The sequence below is a fragment of the Uloborus diversus genome, chromosome 10 (genome assembly GCF_026930045.1).
Source record: "Uloborus diversus isolate 005 chromosome 10, Udiv.v.3.1, whole genome shotgun sequence".
Classification (NCBI taxonomy): Eukaryota; Metazoa; Arthropoda; class Arachnida; order Araneae; family Uloboridae; genus Uloborus; species Uloborus diversus.
The window spans coordinates 53,582,410-53,603,552 of NC_072740.1; the positions used below are offsets into that span (position 1 = coordinate 53,582,410).

General features: G+C 33.9%; 1 protein-coding gene across 1 annotated transcript in view; it reads left to right on the forward strand.

Moving 5' to 3' along the window:
• LOC129231872 (sideroflexin-3-like) overlaps positions 1 to 21,143 on the forward strand; it is a 73,861-nt gene that overhangs the window by 28,169 nt on the left and 24,549 nt on the right. The window contains exons 3-4 of the mRNA XM_054866262.1: positions 5,961 to 6,128; positions 20,419 to 20,517. Coding sequence (XP_054722237.1) covers positions 5,961 to 6,128; positions 20,419 to 20,517 — 267 coding nt within the window. The remainder of the gene's footprint in view (positions 1 to 5,960; positions 6,129 to 20,418; positions 20,518 to 21,143) is intronic.

Consider the following 21,143-nt stretch of genomic DNA (forward strand, 5'->3'; position numbering starts at 1 on the left):
CAATTGAAGTTCTAAAAACGCAGTTTTACGGGATTTGCGACAGTAGGAACCTCCCTCCACAGGAAATTTTTCAAAATCCGATTGTAGGCTAGTTTGGTAATGTTATAAAGGAAGGGATAGGATTCAAGGACGAAAAATTGTCTGCGTCAATTATTCGACGTGAAAGTTTCAAAATATTATTTTTGACGGTTTTTGATGATGTTAGAAGAGGAAAAAAAGCTTATCTCCGTCAATTTTTTCAAAATTAAATGTCTAAAATGTAATATTAAAAGAATTTAAATGATGTTGAGAGGGGGAGTTTGGGGGGCTCCCACACGGAATATTTCTTTTAAATTGAAGGTTTGTAAACGTGACTGTAGCATAATCTATTGGTAGCGTTAGAGGAAAGGATGGGTTTCAGAGACAGCCATAGAAATTGAAGTTCCAAACACAATGTTAGTCGATTTTCGGCAGTGTTGCATGGAGGAACTATGTAGTTCCCCCGGAGTTTTTTCAAAATTGATCTTGAAAACACGAAGGAAGACACACTGGAAAAGGAGGTTGTTCAGAGAATCGGATATATATCTTAAAATCCAACGCATGAAATAGACCAGACATCTTTTGAGAATGAGCGGTAATCAAAAAATGAAGTTTAAAGATATTAAATTATCTTTAAACTATATATATATATATATATATATATATATATATATATATATATATATATATATATATATATATATATATATATATATATATATATATATATACCATCTCATATCTTATTTATTATTTAAAGTTTGGAACTTTTAATTTTAACGACCTTATACACTTTTAAAGAGGTTTTCTTATAAACCCTATCGTAGCGAGAACAATTTACGGTCACTTTAAACAGGTTTTGTACTTACCGAAGTTTGGATCTAATGTTCAAGAAGAAAGAATTTATTCCTTACCTTCAAAGGATTTGAGTAAAATCAGTTTTGATGTTAATCCGTAATTGCCTCCAAAATTTTGCAGCTTCTGTTCTTTTAGTGCTTAATTTTAGTATTGCTTCCACGTAGAACTTAGCTGTATTTATCGCCACGGAAAGAAACAGCTGATGCTTAAGCATGTTTAATCTATTTGTGTTCTAAATTATTATCAACTGTTGTTATCAGTTAGAATTAAAGTGAAAACAAAGTCCGTATCTCATATAATTTTGACAAGAAGAAAAGTATTCATTATTTTCTGTTTGTTTTCCGTGATATAATTAGATCTTGTTATCTTTCTTTTCTAACAGACCCCATAAAAATGGGATTGCGTTTTGAAAAAAAAAGTGCAAGCATTTTAATTTTTTCAAACCACGTTTGAAATTTTTATGCATATTTTAAACTTTAACTACAATTCAGTAATAAAAATTTTAATGTGTTATTTTTTTAAGTGTGTTTTCTCTAAGTGTATAGTTTAAACGATGTTAGCTATTCCTCACTCCCTTAGTTTTGCTAATCTTTGAGTTTTAGTAAAAATGATTTTTAGCAAAAATGAAGGAGCAATCGAATACTTTTAGTTGGGTTCTTAAGTTTCTTCTTCAGGTTTTAATGCTTTCTAAAGAAGTGTTTGATTTTCCAGATAGAGTAAATGATAAGTATGTCTAATATTGGATGCAGACACCCTGCATTGATAGGGTTATGTAAATAGTGTTCTGCGATAAAACGCTTACTTATCGACTCTAACCATGTTTTTTTTTTTTTTTTTTTTTTAAATATCTTGGCTGAGCACGCTTTGAAATCAGTATTAAAAAAATTGACTGCCGCTTTGAAAACGCAGAGGGAAAGGGACCATGAAGGGGCAATTGCCCCACTTCCCATGGCTTTGAGAAATCAATGTAGTAGTTACATATTATGTGTGGCGTGATTTTTGAGGTTTTTCGATACAACATGCTTTGAGTACATATCCTTTGCCTTCCCGCTCCCCTTCCTGGAAAATTTGAAATGACGAGACTTGAAAATGTTTTGAAGTTCTCCTCATTGTAACTTCATTTTTTTCTCCCTCAAAAAATATTTCTTACTTGTGTTATAGAAATGAAAACGAACGATATGCATTTAAATATTTTAAACAATATATTCAAATGATACGAAATAGTTTAAGATTAGAAACAAATAAATCGATTCAGTTGTATTGTTGAGTCATTTAACGTTTTTTTTTTTTTACTTACATATTGAAGTGGGAATAAATAATGATCAGCGTTTAACTACTTGCGTTATCATTTTTGGATTTGAAAAAAAAAAGAAATGAAGGATTTGAAGTCATCTTTTTCAGTTTTTCCAAAATTGATTCGTTGAAACCAGTGGCGTATGCACAGTAGTGTGGGTTGAAAAAGGAAAATTTTCGATAAGCAACTTCTAATAAAAGTTGTGTATTGCCCTCATAAACATAGGAAAAATAATTTAAAAAAAATTAATATTTATGTCTTCAGATCGCGCATTGCCAGCAAAGTTAGAAAAAAAATGTAAAAAATGGTGAATTTTCAAATATTTTTATAAAAATCCAAATGTTCAAAATTTTTGTTCTTATCCCATTTAAATGCTTCCTTTTAACACTCTTTACTATATCTTAGGAAATGTTTACATTCCTTCACAGTTTTCAGTTCGCGCATAAGCCGCAAAATTACGTGAAATTAACCAAAAATCGACGTTTTTAGCATATTTTGCAAGGTGGTTGCACCTTGTGTTCCACTCTGCAATTTCCAAGAGGAGTATTTATTTACAGGACTTTTTTTTGTAAAATATCTTACATTCACAATAACTATATTATTTTAAACACGTTTCTAAGTTTAGATCAAGGTTTGAGGTTAGACTGGAAACTCAATTTTTACATTGATGATCGCGAGCATAAAATTTTTCACATTAATCCATATGTTGTCTCATGCCAAAATACCCAACTTACCGACTCACTAACCAGTTTAATAACCCTTTCTGCAGCCAGTGCAAAAGAGGAACATTAACTGAATCATGGATAAAGCTTCTACTATTTTTGTATAATTATATATTATGAACTTCGATAGAACACAGTCGGACGAAATCGAACTTTTAAAAACAACGAGCAAAAGTATATTTGATGGATATTATCAATGTAATACAGAAACGAAAGTGCAAAATTGATCTCGCTCTCCCAAAACCAAGACCTTTCAGTCATTAGCATTCCTTAACACGTGCTACTAGGACTGTATATTTTGTAAATTAAACTACTGAGCTCTTAATTATGTCTTTAAAAATTATTTTTCGATAAAATTAAAATTTAAAGAAAAGAACAGACTTCCGTGGACCTGTGCAGTTATTTAAAGTTACAAAATCTACAAGTCAGGTGTCTGATGATCTTTTAAACGTCGTGGATCCGGCGATCAAAAGAAATGCTTACTTTGCCACTTTTGAGAAATTGTTATTGGTCATGGCAGTGGACTAGAGACGAAATACAAGGGAATTAATTTGCACTACGGTATACAGTACAACGCAAAAGATTATCCTTCAGGAAACGCTTCTGTAGCTATAAGAAAATTTCTTCCACCAATATAAAGATCTGAAGCTTCGAACTATAATAGTTAAAGAGTGAATTGATTGACCAACGTGTTTACTTACCTCCACTTCAGTGATTAAGTGGAAAACAAGAATATTTTATCACTTCTAGAGAATTATACTTCGGCTTAAGTATGCATGCTTAAAATTTCCATATCAAACTCGGGCAGTTGAAAGGATTGTGGAACTGGTCAGTGAATTTGCAGAAATTCATTAGAGTTATTACGATGCAAGAGATAGATCTATATGAAAAACTTTATATTCGCCAACATCAATGCCAAAACCGAGTCTATGTTCAACTTTAAGCCTTGATCGAAACGCAGAAATTTGTTTAAAATAATATAGTTATTGTGAATGTAAGATACTTTGCAAAAAAAAAAAAGTCCTGTAAATAACTACTCCTCTTGGAAATTGCAGAGTGGAACACAAAGTGCAACGACCTACTTGGAGTTGATTCTGGGTTGTTAAAAGAACAAAATATGATTACATGTCCAGCAAAGAGCTGCATACTGCACATTCATTGTAAAAAAAATTATAACTGGGATCTTTTAAAGAAGAAATACTGCAATATGTAAAATAAGCTAAAAACGTCGATTTTTGGTTAATTTCACGTAACTTTGCGGTTTATGCGCGAACTATAAAAACTGTAAAGAAATGTAAACATTTCCAAAGATATAGTAAAGAGTGTTGAAATGAAGCATTTAAATGGGATAAGAACAAAAATTTTGAACATTTGGATTTTTTAAAAAATATTTGAAAATTGATCATTTTTTACTTTTTTTTTCTAACTTTGCTGCCAATACGCGATCTGAAGACCTTAATATTAATTTTTTTAATGATTTTTCCCATGTTTAGGATGGCAATACACAACTTTATTTTGTTATTAGATGTTGCTTCTCGAAAATATCCTGTTTTTGGCCCACCCTAATGCACAGGGGTGGGAGGAGTTAAAATTCTTTAGGGTTCAACTTCATCTTAAAAATTAACATTATCCAAAGTTTAATATCATTTAAAAAATTGTTTTTAGTTATATTATATTAATAAAAGGAAGTTGCACAGGGCTGGATTGGGGTTGGGGGTGGGGGTTTAAGGACATTTGTCCCTTGTAGCAGCACCGCTTTAAAGCAACTAGACGACTATTACATTCATTTATTTTTAATTTTATTGATATTAAAAATAAAATTACGAAAACATCACTAAAAATCGTCTGAAATTCGGATTTTAAATTCTAATTTTCGAAAATTTTCCGGGGAACGCGCCCAACACCCTTTCTCCTACTAACATGTCAAAAGATTGTCTAAATTAGCAGTTTTCGAACTACAATTCAAAATTGCGTGTGGAGTAAAGTCTCGAATCCCCCCCCCCCCCTAACATCACCAAAGAACGTCTAAAATTGCGTTTTGAAAACTAAAGTTACGAAAAATAGTGAATGAGGTACTGAACCACATACCTCATCCTCCCTTCCGTTGCGCAAATTGTGGATACAATCGCGTTTTTATGACTGCATGCAATTCCGAAACATTTTGGAGAGAGGACTAACCAACCTTCTGTCTTTAATAACTTCATTAAATAAAGATTAAAATGCGCTTTAATGCTAGAATTTTGAAATAGTGCCCGGAGTTGTTCCTTGAGACTTCAATTTCGGAAAAATCCCGGTAGAAGGTCTCCGAACCCTCTCTTATTCTTAACATTACCAAAGATCGTCTAAAAGTATTTTTTTTAGCTGTAATATTAAAATATTCCCATAAGTGCTATCTTGAACCAATTCCTTCCTCTAGTGTGATTAAAGATGCCTTACAATCGCGTTTTGAAGACTGAAATTACGAAAATTTTCCTGCGGTTTGGCAGACACACTTCTTTCTCTAACATCACCAAAATTTCTCTAAAATTGCTTTTTTTGAGCTATAGTTCAGAAAAATTTCCAGGAAGAACACCTTCATAGCCCTTTTCTGCAAGAAACCTGCATTTACATCCGGGTTCATATTACTAATGCAAAAGTTTAATTAAGCTTGTTTTCTTTGTAACAAAAGATATATTAATTATATTTAAAATTCCTTTTATTCACAAAAGTTTTATTTGAACATTTATGACTTTAAAATTGAGATCATATGCTATGTGCTGCGAAATTTGTCTTTACTCCACAAAGGAATCGCCCTCACTGGTATTACATTAGCTTTTGTGGGAAATACAGGTTACCTTGTATAAAAGTATTCAAAACCAGCTGAGCTGAGCAGAAATCCCCACCCCCGCCCCTACTGTCTCTGCTATCTAAAGTGGGGTTAATGGTATCTATATACATAATGGCATCTATAGTACATAAATCATTCACTTCTTTGAATAATTTGTTCAAGTGTTCATATTTTTTCTGCTGTTCCCATTGGGGTTTTTGGGAGTTTGTCAAAAAATTATATTAATTTTTTCCTTTCATAGGCAAGGAGTGAAAGTAGACTTATCTGAAAATGAAATCTGGCGAGCTAAGCATATTTATGATTCAGCATTCCACCCTGATACTGGGGAAAAGATGATTCTTATCGGACGAATGTCAGCTCAAGTTCCAATGAATATGACAATAACAGGTTGCATGCTGGCATTTTATAAGTAAGTCTGTAGGGTTTATCCTTTTAAAATAGCATTTCAAAATTTTTGAAGCTATGGATTTATATGTGCATTGCTTCTCAAAAATCTAAATTTTGTCTGCTGATAAAAGTTTGGAATTCTTTTGCTGTAAAAATTGTGATGTATTTATTTTTTTTTTTTTTAAAGAATTTGGTATTAGAAATTAAAATTTCTTTGAAGTTTGTCAAAACAGAAATTTACTTTATATTTTTTCTTTTTGATGTAATGCTAATATTTTGCTTAGATACACTCATGGGGGCATAAAAATAATGGTCAAAATGTTTACTTGTTTCTTTTTCTTTTTTTTTTTTTGAATCAAGAGCATGTATGTATGAGTTATTACTATTCAGTTCTAGAGAAAATGCACTAAAATTTTTAATTTATCTGCAGTGTATTGGTATATATTTTTCATTTTACACAATTGAACACATTTGAAGTGTATAAAATAAAGTTCATTAATACCTGTTTTTATTTATATTTTCCTTCAGAAAGTTCTCTTTTGATGAATCAATAGTAGTTGTCAACCATTGCTTCCCAGAAGAATAGAAATTACTTTTTGTTTTTATCAGCACAAGTTTTCCCATTTGAAATCCATACTGCAATGCAAGTAATAGGTATTTCAAGGTATCATAAGATCTTTTCTCCAAGTGTGGATCCAGAAAGAGGGGGGAGGGGGAGAAGGAGGGGGTCATGATCCTGTCCTTCCTAATTGACAAAATATAGCATGAAATGATATAGGATGAATTAGAGACTTATATTCACTAATTTGATATCTAAATTAGTGTTAAACGTACTCCCAGCTTGAGCATAGGACTGTGGTTGACCTGTCCTTACTCCTAAAGATGCAGCAGTTTGTGCAGGGGAAGGAGTTGAAACCTCTGACCAAAGATGTTTGGTTTCTCCTACCTTCTCGGGAAAGGCTGACCCAGGGACTTTTTCCTCTTGTACCAGTCTCCCCCTCTCCTGCCTGCGCCTGTTGCATTTTTGTGCAAAATTGAGTACTCCCTGCCCCCTTACTACAGAGTCAGTGGGTTACAGACCTGAACACTCACCCCTCTCAAGCAATGGGTTGCAAACTCACACCCTGACCTCCTTCAGCAGCAAGGTTGCTGGTTTCCTCCTTCACGCCAGCCTCCAACTTCATGGGAGCTGGGAACTGTGAGGAGCTATAAAGTCAACACCCACAAAACAACCCTATACGACTGTAAGGCTAAATACATGGTGCGATCCAAAAGTAATGAGCATTCGTTTAAAAAGACAGATTTATTGAGCTGATCAGTACAACTGCCTAATAGCATTAAAGATAGGCACCTCCTGCAACAATGTACTTCTGTAGGAGGCTTTTCCATGACTCAAAGGCATCCCTGAAGTCCTGTTTCAAGATATCTGCAAGTGCTGCCTTGACATGTGCTTGGATGTGATTGAGTCAAAACGTTTTCTTTTCAGCGCTGATTTTAATAGCGGAAACAAGAAGTCAGGAGGCCACAAGCTTGGACTGTAGGAAGGCTAGGGAAAACACAAGTGTTGACTTGGACCTTCTTCAGTCAGAACTTTCTGCACAAGTTTCGCGCATACTTTTCGCATGTGTAACTTCTCCATAACAATGTGTTTCACTGTTGTTTCCAATAAGTCCAAGGCTTTTTTTACTTGGTAGAGACTCAAACTCCAGTTCGTGTTTAAAAATTCACACTCGTTGCACATTTACGTCAGTACGGGCCGAGGATGGAAGTCCACAGACTGGGGTTCATCAGTCACCACTTCCCGGCCTTACAAAAGGCCTTGTGCAACTTTTCTACCTGCGAATAGAACAGAAACTCTGTCCCAAACGCCTGTTGAAGCATTGAGAATGTTCGGGAAGGAAACCAGAAATAAAATTTGATCTTTTTGCGTTGCTCTGATGAACGTTCCATATCGCCGTGTTACGCACCATTGTATAAGGGTTAAAGATGATGGTAACGCTCCAAAAACTGGGAGGAAACTGACCTGCGTTGCACTGTAAAGCCAACAACCCTCACCACCGTTATTGTCAAGCAGAGCAAGCTGCAAGGTGTGCATTCGTCAGTATAACGTGAGGCTTATTACTTTTGAATCTGCCATGTACAATGAGGTTTCGCCCGGTTCCTGGAGGGGACTGTTTAAGACATCATACAACCCAGATGCCGTCCATCCATCAGAACGGTGCCTCACACCTTAGATTGGGTGTCCATTTTAGTCACCTCTTAAGAAATGCATGGACTACATTAAGACTATTCTGCATCGGTCACCACACGGAGACCACAAGGTTACCTTAGCTTTAAATAACAAAAAGTGTGTGGATGTTGTTTATATTGATTTTGAAAAAGCTTTTGATAAGGTACCGCATGTTGCTCTTCTCAGCAAACTAGCTGATATAGGAATAGGAGGAAAAACTTTACTTTGTGTTAGGAATTGGCTGACTGGAAGGAAACAAAGAGCAGTTGTGAGGGGAAATCATTCTAAATGGAGTGATAATTTAAACAGGGTTCTTCAGGGATCAGTTTTAGGGAATCTTTTGTTTATTATTTTTATGAATGACATCAATGAAAATATTTCTGAAACATAAATTGTTTTGCTGATGATGTAAAAGATATGGGGACTCTAGAAAATAAAGAACAAGTAAACAGCTTCAAGAGGATTTAGATCATATTACTAAGTATGTGGATAAGTAGGGTATTCTGCCGTGTGCAGGTAAACGGCAGTAACTGCAGATTTTTCGATTTTCATTTTTTTGCATTTTTGAAATCTTTATTACTATAGTTTTATGGTACAAACATTTTTATTTGGCTGCCTCTGAAAAAAAAGCATTTTTTTATCAGTGGTAATTAGCAGTAACTACTTTTTTAGCAACATTTTGCGGGAAGTCGGCAGTATGTACTTACTGCTCTTTACCTGCCCACGGAAGAACGACAACTTTCTTCCGTGGTCTGGTAAATGGCAGTAACTGCTTTTGTCGCTACATTTTGCAGGTAATTGGCAGAATGCACTTGCTGCTCTTTACCTGCACACGGAAGAACGAAAACTTTCTCCTGTGGGCAGGCAAACGGCAGTAACTGCAAATTTTTTGATTTTCATGAAATTTTTTGCCCATGATCGTTCTGCCGTGGGAGGGTAAATGGCAGTAACTGCAATTTTTTCCCATTTTCTTTCTTTTTTTTGGGGGGGGGGGGAATTTTTCAAATGTATGTTTCTTTAGTTTTATGGTGCAAACATGTTTATTTGGTTAGCGCTAAATAAAAGCATTTTTTTTATCAGTGGTGATTAATGAGCAAGAGAATGCTCAAGACTAATAATCTCCAAATGCAATAACCTAATTAAATGTATGACTAGAATTGCATGATTAAAAATAGTTGAAGACAAAACTTAAAAATAAAAACCAAATTTATTTGGTCATTTAGTAAAGTTAGTTAAATAAAATTAAAAACATTTGATACAACGCGAACTAGAGCTGAGCTATATCAATCTATTATCTATTTATTAAAAAGAACCCGCATCGTTGCATAAAAGCAAACGAACGCTCAAGTCAACCTGCCAGAGAGAAAACACCGAAGAAGTCTCCTTTCTACTCGAAACATTTCCTTTTATCGTAAGTTAACTCATTTGCATGCGGACGCCAAATCACCTGATACACGCCAGCGTAGCACCTGCCCAATGAGCATCAGGCACGTGCCGATCTGTTACGATGCATCGCCGATTACGTAAAGGTCGTGACGTCATGGATCGGCGACTGCACGTGCGAGATACGTCTTCAGGCGTCCGCATTAGAAGAAAGAAAAACATCGTTGAAAATTTCTCAATGATTAGGCAAGTGACTGATATTATGGTGGGATAAGTGGTGAGATGAATTCGTTAATTATTTTATATAAGGGGCGCTAGGCCAACAATGCCCCCCCTCTCACCATCTTATGAACATTATTTTCTTTTACATTTAAAGATAATTCATTTCCTAACAAATCTCAATACCAGCTCTAGTTTTACAAAAAGATTTTGAATAAATATAAACATGATTAGTAGATTAGTTAAATACAACAACAAGCAAATTCTTTTATAACAAAATATCACTCAATCCGATTCCAGTCCGTTCAAACTGTTCCATTTTCCAAGTCAGTAACAAGTTCGAAAAAAAATCAGTCCAATGTCATATAAACACATTCAATCTGAAAAAATTGAAAAACCTTGGCGAGTATACAAATACTTGGTATAAACACATTTGAACAGTACAAATATAAACTAAAACGCAAAAAATATATATATAACTTTAACCCGTTCCCAATAGTTGAAATAGTTTACTTTTCCCACATTACTACATTTTCAAAAAAATTAAATTACTAAAAATATCACAAAAGCAATTACATTACAAAAACATTTTCATTGAACTTTATTAGTTCAGATCGAGACAAAGGCTTAGTAAATACATCAGACATGTTATTTTTACTTCTAACAAATTCAACATCAAATATATCTTTATAAATTAAATCGCGTATATAAAAAAGCTTTACATCAATATGTTTTGTCCTATAATTTTCGATCGGTGATCTCACAAAATCTATTGTAGCTTGATTATCAACTTTTAATACAGATTTAATTTTGTGTTCCTTGTTAATTACCCCCTTATTAACACATTCATCAATGATTCTATCAAACCAAAGAAGTTCTTTGCCGGCCTCTGTCATTGCAATAAACTCTGATTCCATCGTTGATAAACTAATGCACTTTTGTTTAAATGTTCGCCATGAAATCGGCGATTTGTTAATGAAAACAATCTGACCTCCGAGTGAAGTTCTATCGTCTCTGTTAGAGGCGAAATCTGCATCAGAATATGTTACAACTTGAACTTGATTGCATTGCAATTTAAGTTTGTAATTTCTAGTTTTAGAAACATAGCCTAATAATTTTAATAAACCATCCCAATGCTTTATACCGGGGTTATTTTGGAATTGGCTAAAAATATTTGTAGCGTAACTAATGTCTGGTCTTGTTCTGTTTGCTAGAAACGAAAGACAACCTAACAAATTCCTGTACGGTATTTTTGACATATCTTGTACATCTTGATCATTATTTGGACAATCTAGTTTAGTGTATATAATACCTTTACTTATCGGCAATGAGGAGATAGGGATATTGAATTTCTCAAAACGTTCATAAATTTCTTCAATATAGCCAATTTGACTAAATGAAAAATAATTCAAATCCTCCTCAAATTCCACGCCTAGTAATTTTTTAGTTTTACCTAAAATTTTTAAATCAAAGTATTTTTGTAACATTTCTAAAACAGTTTGTATATCATTTTGACTCTTTCCAAATAAAACAATGTCATCTACATACAAAAGTAAAATTACAGAAGATTTATAAATATAGACACAGTTACACCATTCAATTTTACAAAAACCTATTGAAATCAATTTTTCTTCTATTTCGTAAAACCACAATCGTCCACTTTGGTGGAGTCCGTAAATTGCTTTATTTAGTTTACAATATAAATTTTCCATCCCCTTTTCTACAAAACCAGGTGGTTGTTTCATATATATAGGTTCTGAAATAGGTGCATAAAGGTAAGCATTTTTCACATCACATTGGATGTTTACCCAGTTTAATTTTACCACCAAAAGAGAAAAGAAAAATCTTATAATGCTGAAATTTACAACTGGCGAGTACGTAAGATCATAACTCTCATATTTCAATTGAGAACTTCCTAAAGCTACTAGGCGACTTTTGTATCTCAAAATTTCCCCATTTTCATTTCTTTTGACTGTAAAAACCCAGCGAGAACCAATTGGAGTAGAATCAGGCGGTAATTCGACAAGATTCCACACTTTGCGATCTTGCATCACTTTTAATTCTTCCCGCATTGAACTGATCCAATTGTCTTTTCCCCGCGATTTAAGGGCTTGTTTGTAAGTGTTAGGAATAATGATTTGATGTCCTAGTCATGCTTGAGAAAATTCATTAATTACGTTGCTGTTTACAGAGTTATCAATCTCTCCTTCAGTAGTATTTTTACCTTTAAAGCAAAATATATCTGGCTGATAAACAATATTATTTTTTCTGCAATATTTCTTTATATCATAAATTGATCTCAATCGTTTGTTGCTTCCTTTTTCAAAATAATAGACATCGTTACGAGACCCATCGGGTCTTGGTACGACTTTTCTTTCCCATTTTGTTAATTTTAAACATTTATCACTTTCATCATCTGATGATTCAGTTTCCCCCCTATCTGATTCTTCCGTTTCTGAATGAACAGGTGGTAGTTCGGGAATTTTTAAGATTTCCTCATCAGGAATTTCATCTTCATCTGATTTTGGTACATTTAACCATTCTATGGTGCCCATCACGACTCCACTGCGTTTAGACTCAAATTCGTCTTTGAAAAATTTTCCCTCATTAAATCTGACATTTATGGTCTCTATAATTTTATCATTTTCTGGAATCCAGATTAGATACCCTTTTGTCCGAAATGCATACCCAATTAAAATTCCTTTTTGGGCTTTAAGATCAAGCTTTTGCCGACGTTGCTTCGGCACACCAACGTAGGCTACGCATCCAAATGCTTTCAAATGTCTGATTGAGGGTGATTTTCCCCCATATAGCTCAAAAGGAGTTAGTTTTTGATCTCTATGACATACACGGTTCCAGGTGTACGTGAAATACAACATGGCTTCAGGCCAAAAGTTTTTACCTATACCACTCTCTTCTAAAATTACCCTAGTACCATCTGCCACAGTTCTGTTAAATACTTCAGCCGCCCCGTTTTGCTCAGGGGTATAACTATTAGTGAATTCATGTTTAATCCCTTCATTTTGACAAAACTTACTTAAAATTGTATTTGAAAATTCCCCTCCATTGTCAGTTCTTATTGCTTTCAGCTTTGTTCCCAGAAATCTCTCTGCCCTTTTAATATGATTAATGAGAATTTCTGCTGCCTGATTTTTATTTTTCAATGGGTACAATGACGTTCTACGGGAATAATCGTCAACAACTGAAAGAAAGTATCGTTCACCTCTTCTACCTTCAATACTCGATGGCCCCCAAATGTCACTATAAATTAATTCTAAAGGTTTCTTTGATCGAATTTCGTCCATTGGTTTGAAAGATACGCGTCTGAACTTTCCTAATTTACAATCTTCACAATTTACTTTATCATTTTTAAAAACTGGTAGACCCCTAGTACATTTATATTCAGCAGTTTTCTTTATATTATCGACATTTACATGAGCAAATCTTTTGTGCCATAATTCTAAGCTTTCAGTACTACAAGCTTCATAATTAACATTTTTATGTACATTTTCTGAAATTACCTTTGGGTTAACAAAATAAATGCCATTAGATAGTTTAGCTTTAAAAATTATTTCGCCATTATCTGATACAGTTACCGAACCTTTTCCCCCTTTAAAACATGCTCCCGCTTGGTCAAATCTGGGACCAGACAGTAAATTTCTTCGCAAATGCGGCGAATACATCACATTTACTAAATTAATGGTCTTAGGACCGAACTTTAACTTTATCTCTCCAACCCCCTCAATTGGAAAAACATGATTTTGGACTGCTACGGCCATCTTTCGATCATTTACAGGTTCATATTTATGGAAAAAGTTCTTATTATTTGCAAAGTGATGGCTGGCCGCCGAATCAAATGCCTATGATGAAGGATTACAGTCTATCTCGTTAAAGTTCGCTTCCGAAATAAAAAATGTTTTGGAAGGGTACTCACACTTTTTCGGCGATGAGGAGCTGCCTCTTCTGGTATACTGGTTCCTGTTTCTTCCTCTTGACCTCCTCTGGCCATAACTTGACTTCTTGGAGCTTGTGGATGGACTTCCTCCGCGGTTCCTCTCTGGAAAACTACAATCTTTGCGGATGTGGCCTGTACGTCCGCAATTATAACACGATCTTTTTTCTTTTGGAGCAACGTAGTTGGCGCTAATATTATCCTCGTCCTTCAGCTTTAATCTGCTCTCTTCAGAAATTAAGTCCTGTACTATCGTATCAAAAGAAAAATCCTCGGGTTTCTTTCTCAAAATTGATTGGCAAATGCTGTCATATTCCGATGGAAGATATCTCAAAACTTGAAAATTTAAGTATGACTCCGAAAAATTCTTGTCGATTCCCTTTATCCTGTCATAAATTCGACGAATTCTTGATGCGAAGAGATTTATGGATTCGCCTTGCTCAATTCGACAGTTTGTTAACTCAGTAAAAGTTCGCATATGCACACACCTGTTATCAGGATAAAAGTGTGCTTTTAGACATTCCCACGATTTTTCTGGCGACTCACAATGCTCTATTATCCTTTTGAATTCGTTGTCTACAAACAAATATATTAAAGATAATGCCGCTCGTTCTCTGGCCAAAAACTCACGAACGTCTCTCTCAGTAAATCCTGAATCTTTAGAGACTACTGGCACTGTTTCCTTACCAGTTACAATATCCCAGGCGTTTTTCTCCATCAGGACAAATTTCATGTCTGCTGCCCATGACACATAATTTGTGCCATTTAATTTCTCAATAGTTATCTGGGGATTCGCCATTATTTCGACAGAAATTCGGAAGACAATATCAATGAGCACTAATAATCTAATTATCATCAGTATGCTCTTGTCGAAAAAAAATCTTCTATACGGCCCCCCCATCGAAAATTATCACAGACGTCAAAAACATCATTTCCATCTCCAGTCCTACTGAAAATATAGGCTATCGAAAACAGAGTCCAGGTTGCCCATAACCTTTTAATGAGCAAGAGAATGCTCAAGACTAATAATCTCCAAATGCAATAACCTAATTAAATGTATGACTAGAATTGCATGATTAAAAATAGTTGAAGACAACTTAAAAATAAAAACCAAATTTATTTGGTCATTTAGTAAAGTTAGTTAAATAAAATTAAAAACATTTGAAACAACGCGAACTAGAGCTGAGCTATATCAATCTATTATCTATTTATTAAAAAGAACCCGCATCGTTGCATAAAAGCAAACGAACGCTCAAGTCAACCTGCCAGAGAGAAAACACCGAAGAAGTCTCCTTTCTACTCGAAACATTTCCTTTTATCGTAAGTTAACTCATTTGCATGCGGACGCCAAATCACCTGATACACGCCAGCATAGCACCTGCCCAATGAGCATCAGGCACGTGCCGATCTGTTACGATGCATCGCCGATTACGTAAAGGTCGTGACATCATGGATCGGCGACTGCACGTGCGAGATACGTCTTCAGGCGTCCGCATTAGAAGAAAGAAAAACATCGTTGAAAATTTCTCAATGATTAGGCAAGTGACTGATATTATGGTGGGATAAGTGGTGAGATGAATTCGTTAATTATTTTATATAAGGGGCGCTAGGCCAACAGTGATTAGCAGTAGCTGATATTATCGCTACATTATGCAGGTGATCAGCAGTATGTACTTACTGCTCTATACCTGCCCATAACCATTGTCTGGAGAATGGAACATAAATGAATCGCTGCCAAAACTTGAACCAAGACGCATGAACGGTTTTCGCGATTTCTTTTTAGCTCAACTAAGCGCAAGTAGTAACGCCCCGATGGGAGGTCATTGTGTGACCTCTTAAAATTTCCTTAATTTGGCAAATTTAGGGAAAATATTGCATTTTTAAAAATGATTCCTAGTCGCTTCTCATTAGATGTAGGTATGCGTGCCAGGTCGTATTTCATCTATCGGCAAAATTTGGGAATTACCCTCTCTCGTCCTTGAGCGAAAGAGATACTTAAAAGGGGGAGATACTTGGAGAAAATAATCATACTTTATTTCAAATTAAGTGGAAGAAAACGTTTTGTAATTTCACAGCCCTCAAACATTTAGAAAAAAAAATCTTTGATTCTTCATATCCGTGTTCTAAAAACGAAAACAAAATTATTTTTTGGTAATGTACAGTTATAGAAGATAACATACGAGTAAACACAAGTAATGCTTGGCAGACGATAAATAAACGTGTAGCAACAGAATGATTCTGTTCCATTTGTTTTGTTCTGTCGCAGACGATATTTTTCATTTTTTTATATATACTAAGCTGCTGCACTTTTAGTGGTTCGATGAGAGCCATTGTTAACACACGAAGCATTTCTTTCGTCTAAATTTTCATGGATATTTATTGCTTTATTGCAAAGTGCGGAACATCAAGCGATTTGTCGTAGTTTTAAAAATGCCTAAAGAATCTTCCAGTTGCCATGTGACAATGTAGGAACATTAAAGAGTTTTCGACAATGCCGTTAAGCAATCAAAACATATGCCTTGTCTACTATTCGTTGTCAGTATTTGAATTTTGAGTAAATGTATTTGATTTTCACGATATTGAACATGTTATGGCTTCCTCCAACAACAACAAATTGACTGTCACCAGCATGATTATAGATGACTTCCGTGGTTTCCCTGCAGGACAATCTCAGTGGAAACTGAAATCCATGTCAAGACCGTACATACTCAACCATCGTCAAAGTTGAGTTTCGCCGAGGTTCCCGGAATCACTTTTACAAAGTGGATCATGAAGATAATCAGTTCAAGGAATTTGATTTTCTAAAAATTAATTTTCATCTGAAGACTTCTATGTTTGCCCCCCCCCCCCCCCTTCGTTCGCGATTTTGAGAAATTCCAATTAAGAAGAAACATGACAGAAAATTTTGTAGATGCGCAAAAAAAAGAAAAAAAATCTACTGAAGTTTTTTTCTACTCAGTGTTTAAAAAGGTAAAAGACAAAAATGAGTTCGTTGTAGCAAGGACTGTTTAAATCAGCAAATATATCTGGTATCTGAGGAGGTACGTAAATGTGTTTTGGGTTAAATTTATATCAAGTGGATGTAGGTCGATACCCTATTTAAATTATGTCTTCTTTAATAATAAATTTATAACCGACATGTGTATATATAAATATACATGTATATTTATTAATTAATTTTTATATTGGCATAAAAACATTTGTGTAAAAAAATAAATTTTTATTTTATTTTTAAATTACATTTCATTTTTTTATATTAAATTTATGTCAAGTGTATACACGGTATTATTTATTTTTTAAAATAAAATATATTATTCACATTGCAATAAATATACTTCGTAATGACATATCTACTCCGTATTATGTTGAATTTGTAATTATTGGTCATTCAATAGTACATTGTGCAGTTACTGCTGATTACCAGTAAAAGTGCATGAAAATTATTACTGCGAATAGCAGGTAAACAGCAGTATCTGCTTTAATAAAAATTTTGATTGCAAAATCAAAATGAAACAAACTACCCAAAAAATACTTCGATATAAACATATAGAATAGCCTAAAATCAAATTTCAATATTTTATTGATATTTGTGGGAAATCAAAAACACGTTTCTTCAAATATCTCAAAAACTCATTTTTGTAGATACTGCCGTTTATCTGCACACGGCAGTATTGCAGTTAATATATGGAAATGTCAGGTGCTACACTTAGGTAATGGAAATAAGGGTAAGAGTTATCGTTTACAGTGTTCAGTCATTAGTCAGGCAGAAAATGTTATTGATCTGGATATCTTAATAAATCAGGATTTCAAGTTTAGTCAACAGTGCAGCATTGCAAGTAACAAAGCCAACAGAATGCTTGGGTTTGTCAATAGATCTATTTCAAACAAATCTAAAAAGTTTCCTCTGCCTTTATATAGCAGTTTAGTAAGACCTCATTTGGAGTATGCTGTTCAGTTTTGGACGCCTTATCTGAGGAAAGATATTTCTGTATTGGAAAGGGTTAAAAGAAGGGTAACTTAACTAGTAAGTGGACTTTCAGATTTAGATTATGATACCAGACTTAATAGGCTTAATATGCATAACCTGGAGTGAAGGAGAGTCATTGGGGACATTATTCAATTGTTTAAATTTAAAAAAGGAAAGATGTTAATGGGTTAAATTTTTGTTTGGAAAGCAGGACGAGGGGTTATTGTTTCAGGCTACTAAAATCTTGGGCTAACCTGGAAATTAGGAAAAATTACTACTTAGTAGAGTCGTGGGCACTTACTCAAAGAGGTGGTAATGAGCAAGGGGGTGGATAGCTTTAAGGGGGCCATTGGTCTTCATTGGGGACCAATAAACTGACTAGGACCAGCCTAGCTGGGCCCAGAGTCTGTTGCTGGTCATCACATTTGTATTTGTGTATTTTTCTGCTAAAACAAAGTGTCTTAAAAGCTAAAAATGGCTAGCAGTTGAAATCAACCCATCGCATGGGATTGTTTAATTTTAACTCTACATGACGAATGACAGTTCCTGTCACACCAGTATTGATGTTGGTATCGTCGCAACCAATAACAACCAAGTTGTCAAGTGGCTGCTCATTAGATGTTAAGAAATATATAATGTTATACTGTATACTTTTTTCTTATTCATGCACAACTGTTACAGCTATCGGAAAATTAGAAATTATTCTATTGAACTAAAACTTCTAGGAGATATAAATGTTACCTAAAATTGACATTTACACCTCCAAGCATTTTCAAAATCATATATACACTGAAGCCCCTTTTATACACTGTATGAAAAAAGCGTACAAATGAAAAAATGTATAATAAGTATGGGTTAATGTGTGTTAGACTCCACAGGGACCAATTTAAAAAACGTATAATTGATAAAAACGTATAAAAGAGAAATGTATAAATGGTGCTTCACTGTATTTTAAACTTCAAAATAAAAGTTAAAAAAAGATTGATTTTTTGCACTTTATGACCTTTTTTAGGATGATTTAGAAACCCAAAGATATTATCCTAGGAGGCTAAAAGTTTAAGGTTAATCTAAATTTAATTTAGTTTAAATTTAATTATAAGGTTAATCTGGATGTTAAAAGGCAGCTTTTGAGACTTCAGGCATTTTAAAATTCCAAAAGGACCAAGTTTGCCAAACTTTTTTTTTCCAAAAATTTTTTTATAGAAAACAAATCAGATTTCTACTACACCAAGCAATTGAATGTTAACTTGCCATGAAACTTTACCCTTCAAAGTGTTAGACATAACTATTTTAAGATTGCGGTACTTCTTATTGACAGTCATAATAAAAGCATTTGAGGGAATGAATTTACAGTTAAAATTGCTAATTGGATAGGATACTTTTTGAGTCAATTAACTGCCTTTTGCAATGAGGCATCCTTAAGTTTATAAGAAAATATTACCAGAGATTTCATAAGGTGCACTTGAGCTATTTGCCATTGTTAAAAGAGAATTGGTAGAGTGAACTTTGAAAAAAAAAAAAAACAATAGGCACCTTAGTACAAACTTCTTTTGCAGGAATTTCCTGGGAAAATCCTGGTTAGGACTACAGAAAATGTCAGCTCTCTGGTTGAGGTTCCTGGAATGCTCTTGTAGGTAGTAGTATTCAGGTACTCAGTAATTTCTGAGAGCCATTGAGTATCGAGTGGTGATGTCAGCAGGGGAAGACATTATTTGTTCTACTGAGCCACAAGTACTGTGGTAGTGTCCATTTCATCATGATCTTCAGATGACTTAGTGATTCCCAGGGTGGCATTATTGTGTGTATGAACTTTTTGACTCGTTTAAACATTGTGCTATTTTTGTGCTTGGCTACAAGATTAGTAATGATTGCTTACCTGATTCAAATATCCCTAAAAATGAAATTTCGGTAAAAACATAATAAAACCTATATACATTCGTTGAAAAGAAAAGAAAACATATTTTTTGCTTCTCTGAAAGAGATAGAAAACAAGAGATTTAGAAAAAGGGAAAATAACTTAATTACTATTAGTAGATTATATATGTAAAAAGGTAAAACAAAGAAACATAAAAAAATAAATGAAACAAAAGCAAAAAGGAACAAAATAAATGTGGACAACAGCCTTTCTCGCAAGGACTTGTGTCCTTTATCTTGATGATAACTCATCTCTTTTGCTCTAAAAAACCTTGAGGAAACCTGCAGCTAATATTCTGTATATTTTTCCAGAGCTTATGTTTTATAAGAATCAAACTTTGGCATTGTTCCACCCATATATTTCCCATGTATGTTCTGCATTAAATGAGGGAGAGAAACAACTTGCATTAACATTAATTTATGACCAGTTTTCCGAAATAATTCTTCCTTATCATTACTTATTTATTCATTAATATCCTTTACTCAGCTTGTAATTTTGATTGCGTTATGTATCCTAATTTTGCAGGTTTACAGTTGGCAGAAGTAATAATAAAATGCTGATTTAAATGTACAGTATGCAATATTTTATACCTATTTTATTTTGTACTGATAAAAATATATTAAATCAAAGTAATATCTTCTTGTAGGACAACACCTCAAGTTGTGTTTTGGCAGTGGATAAATCAGTCCTTCAATGCAGTTGTTAACTACACTAATCGAAGTGGGGATTCTCCCATTCCTTTGAAGTATGTCTTATTGAGAACTAGTTTATAAACACTAAGTAATTTTGAATATAAATTTAATAAATGTCTTTATACATTTAACAATTCTTTTTAATAACTCATTTATCACAGTAGATATTTATTACCTATTCTTATTGTGGTTTCTTTTAGAAAATGCTATCGAATTTTATTAACACAACATTACAATCTAAAAGGAGCAATGCCTACAATTTTTTACTAATTATTTTTAATATAAATGCTTAAAAGTTTAAAAATTGGTTGAAACCATTATTTCTCAAACAAAGGTTCTTGAACCCTTAGAGGTTCACTAGGTGCACAAAGATGATTCGTAAAAATAATATTGTAGCAGTGGAATTTTATGTCAAAGACCTAAAAAAATAATATATTTGCATATACATATTAACTGCCCTGGCTATAATTTGAAAAATAAAATGACTTGTTATCATTAATAAGGGGCTTTCCATAAATGCGTCACTCTTTTTTCAACATTTTCTACCCCCTCCCCCTTTGTCACAAAGTGTCGCATTTCACCTTACCTTCCCTCCTCCCCCCTGTCACTTGTCATGCTATTTTAACATCTAATTAAAACTGATGTCATACTTCTTGTTTACCCTCTTTTTCCATTGTCA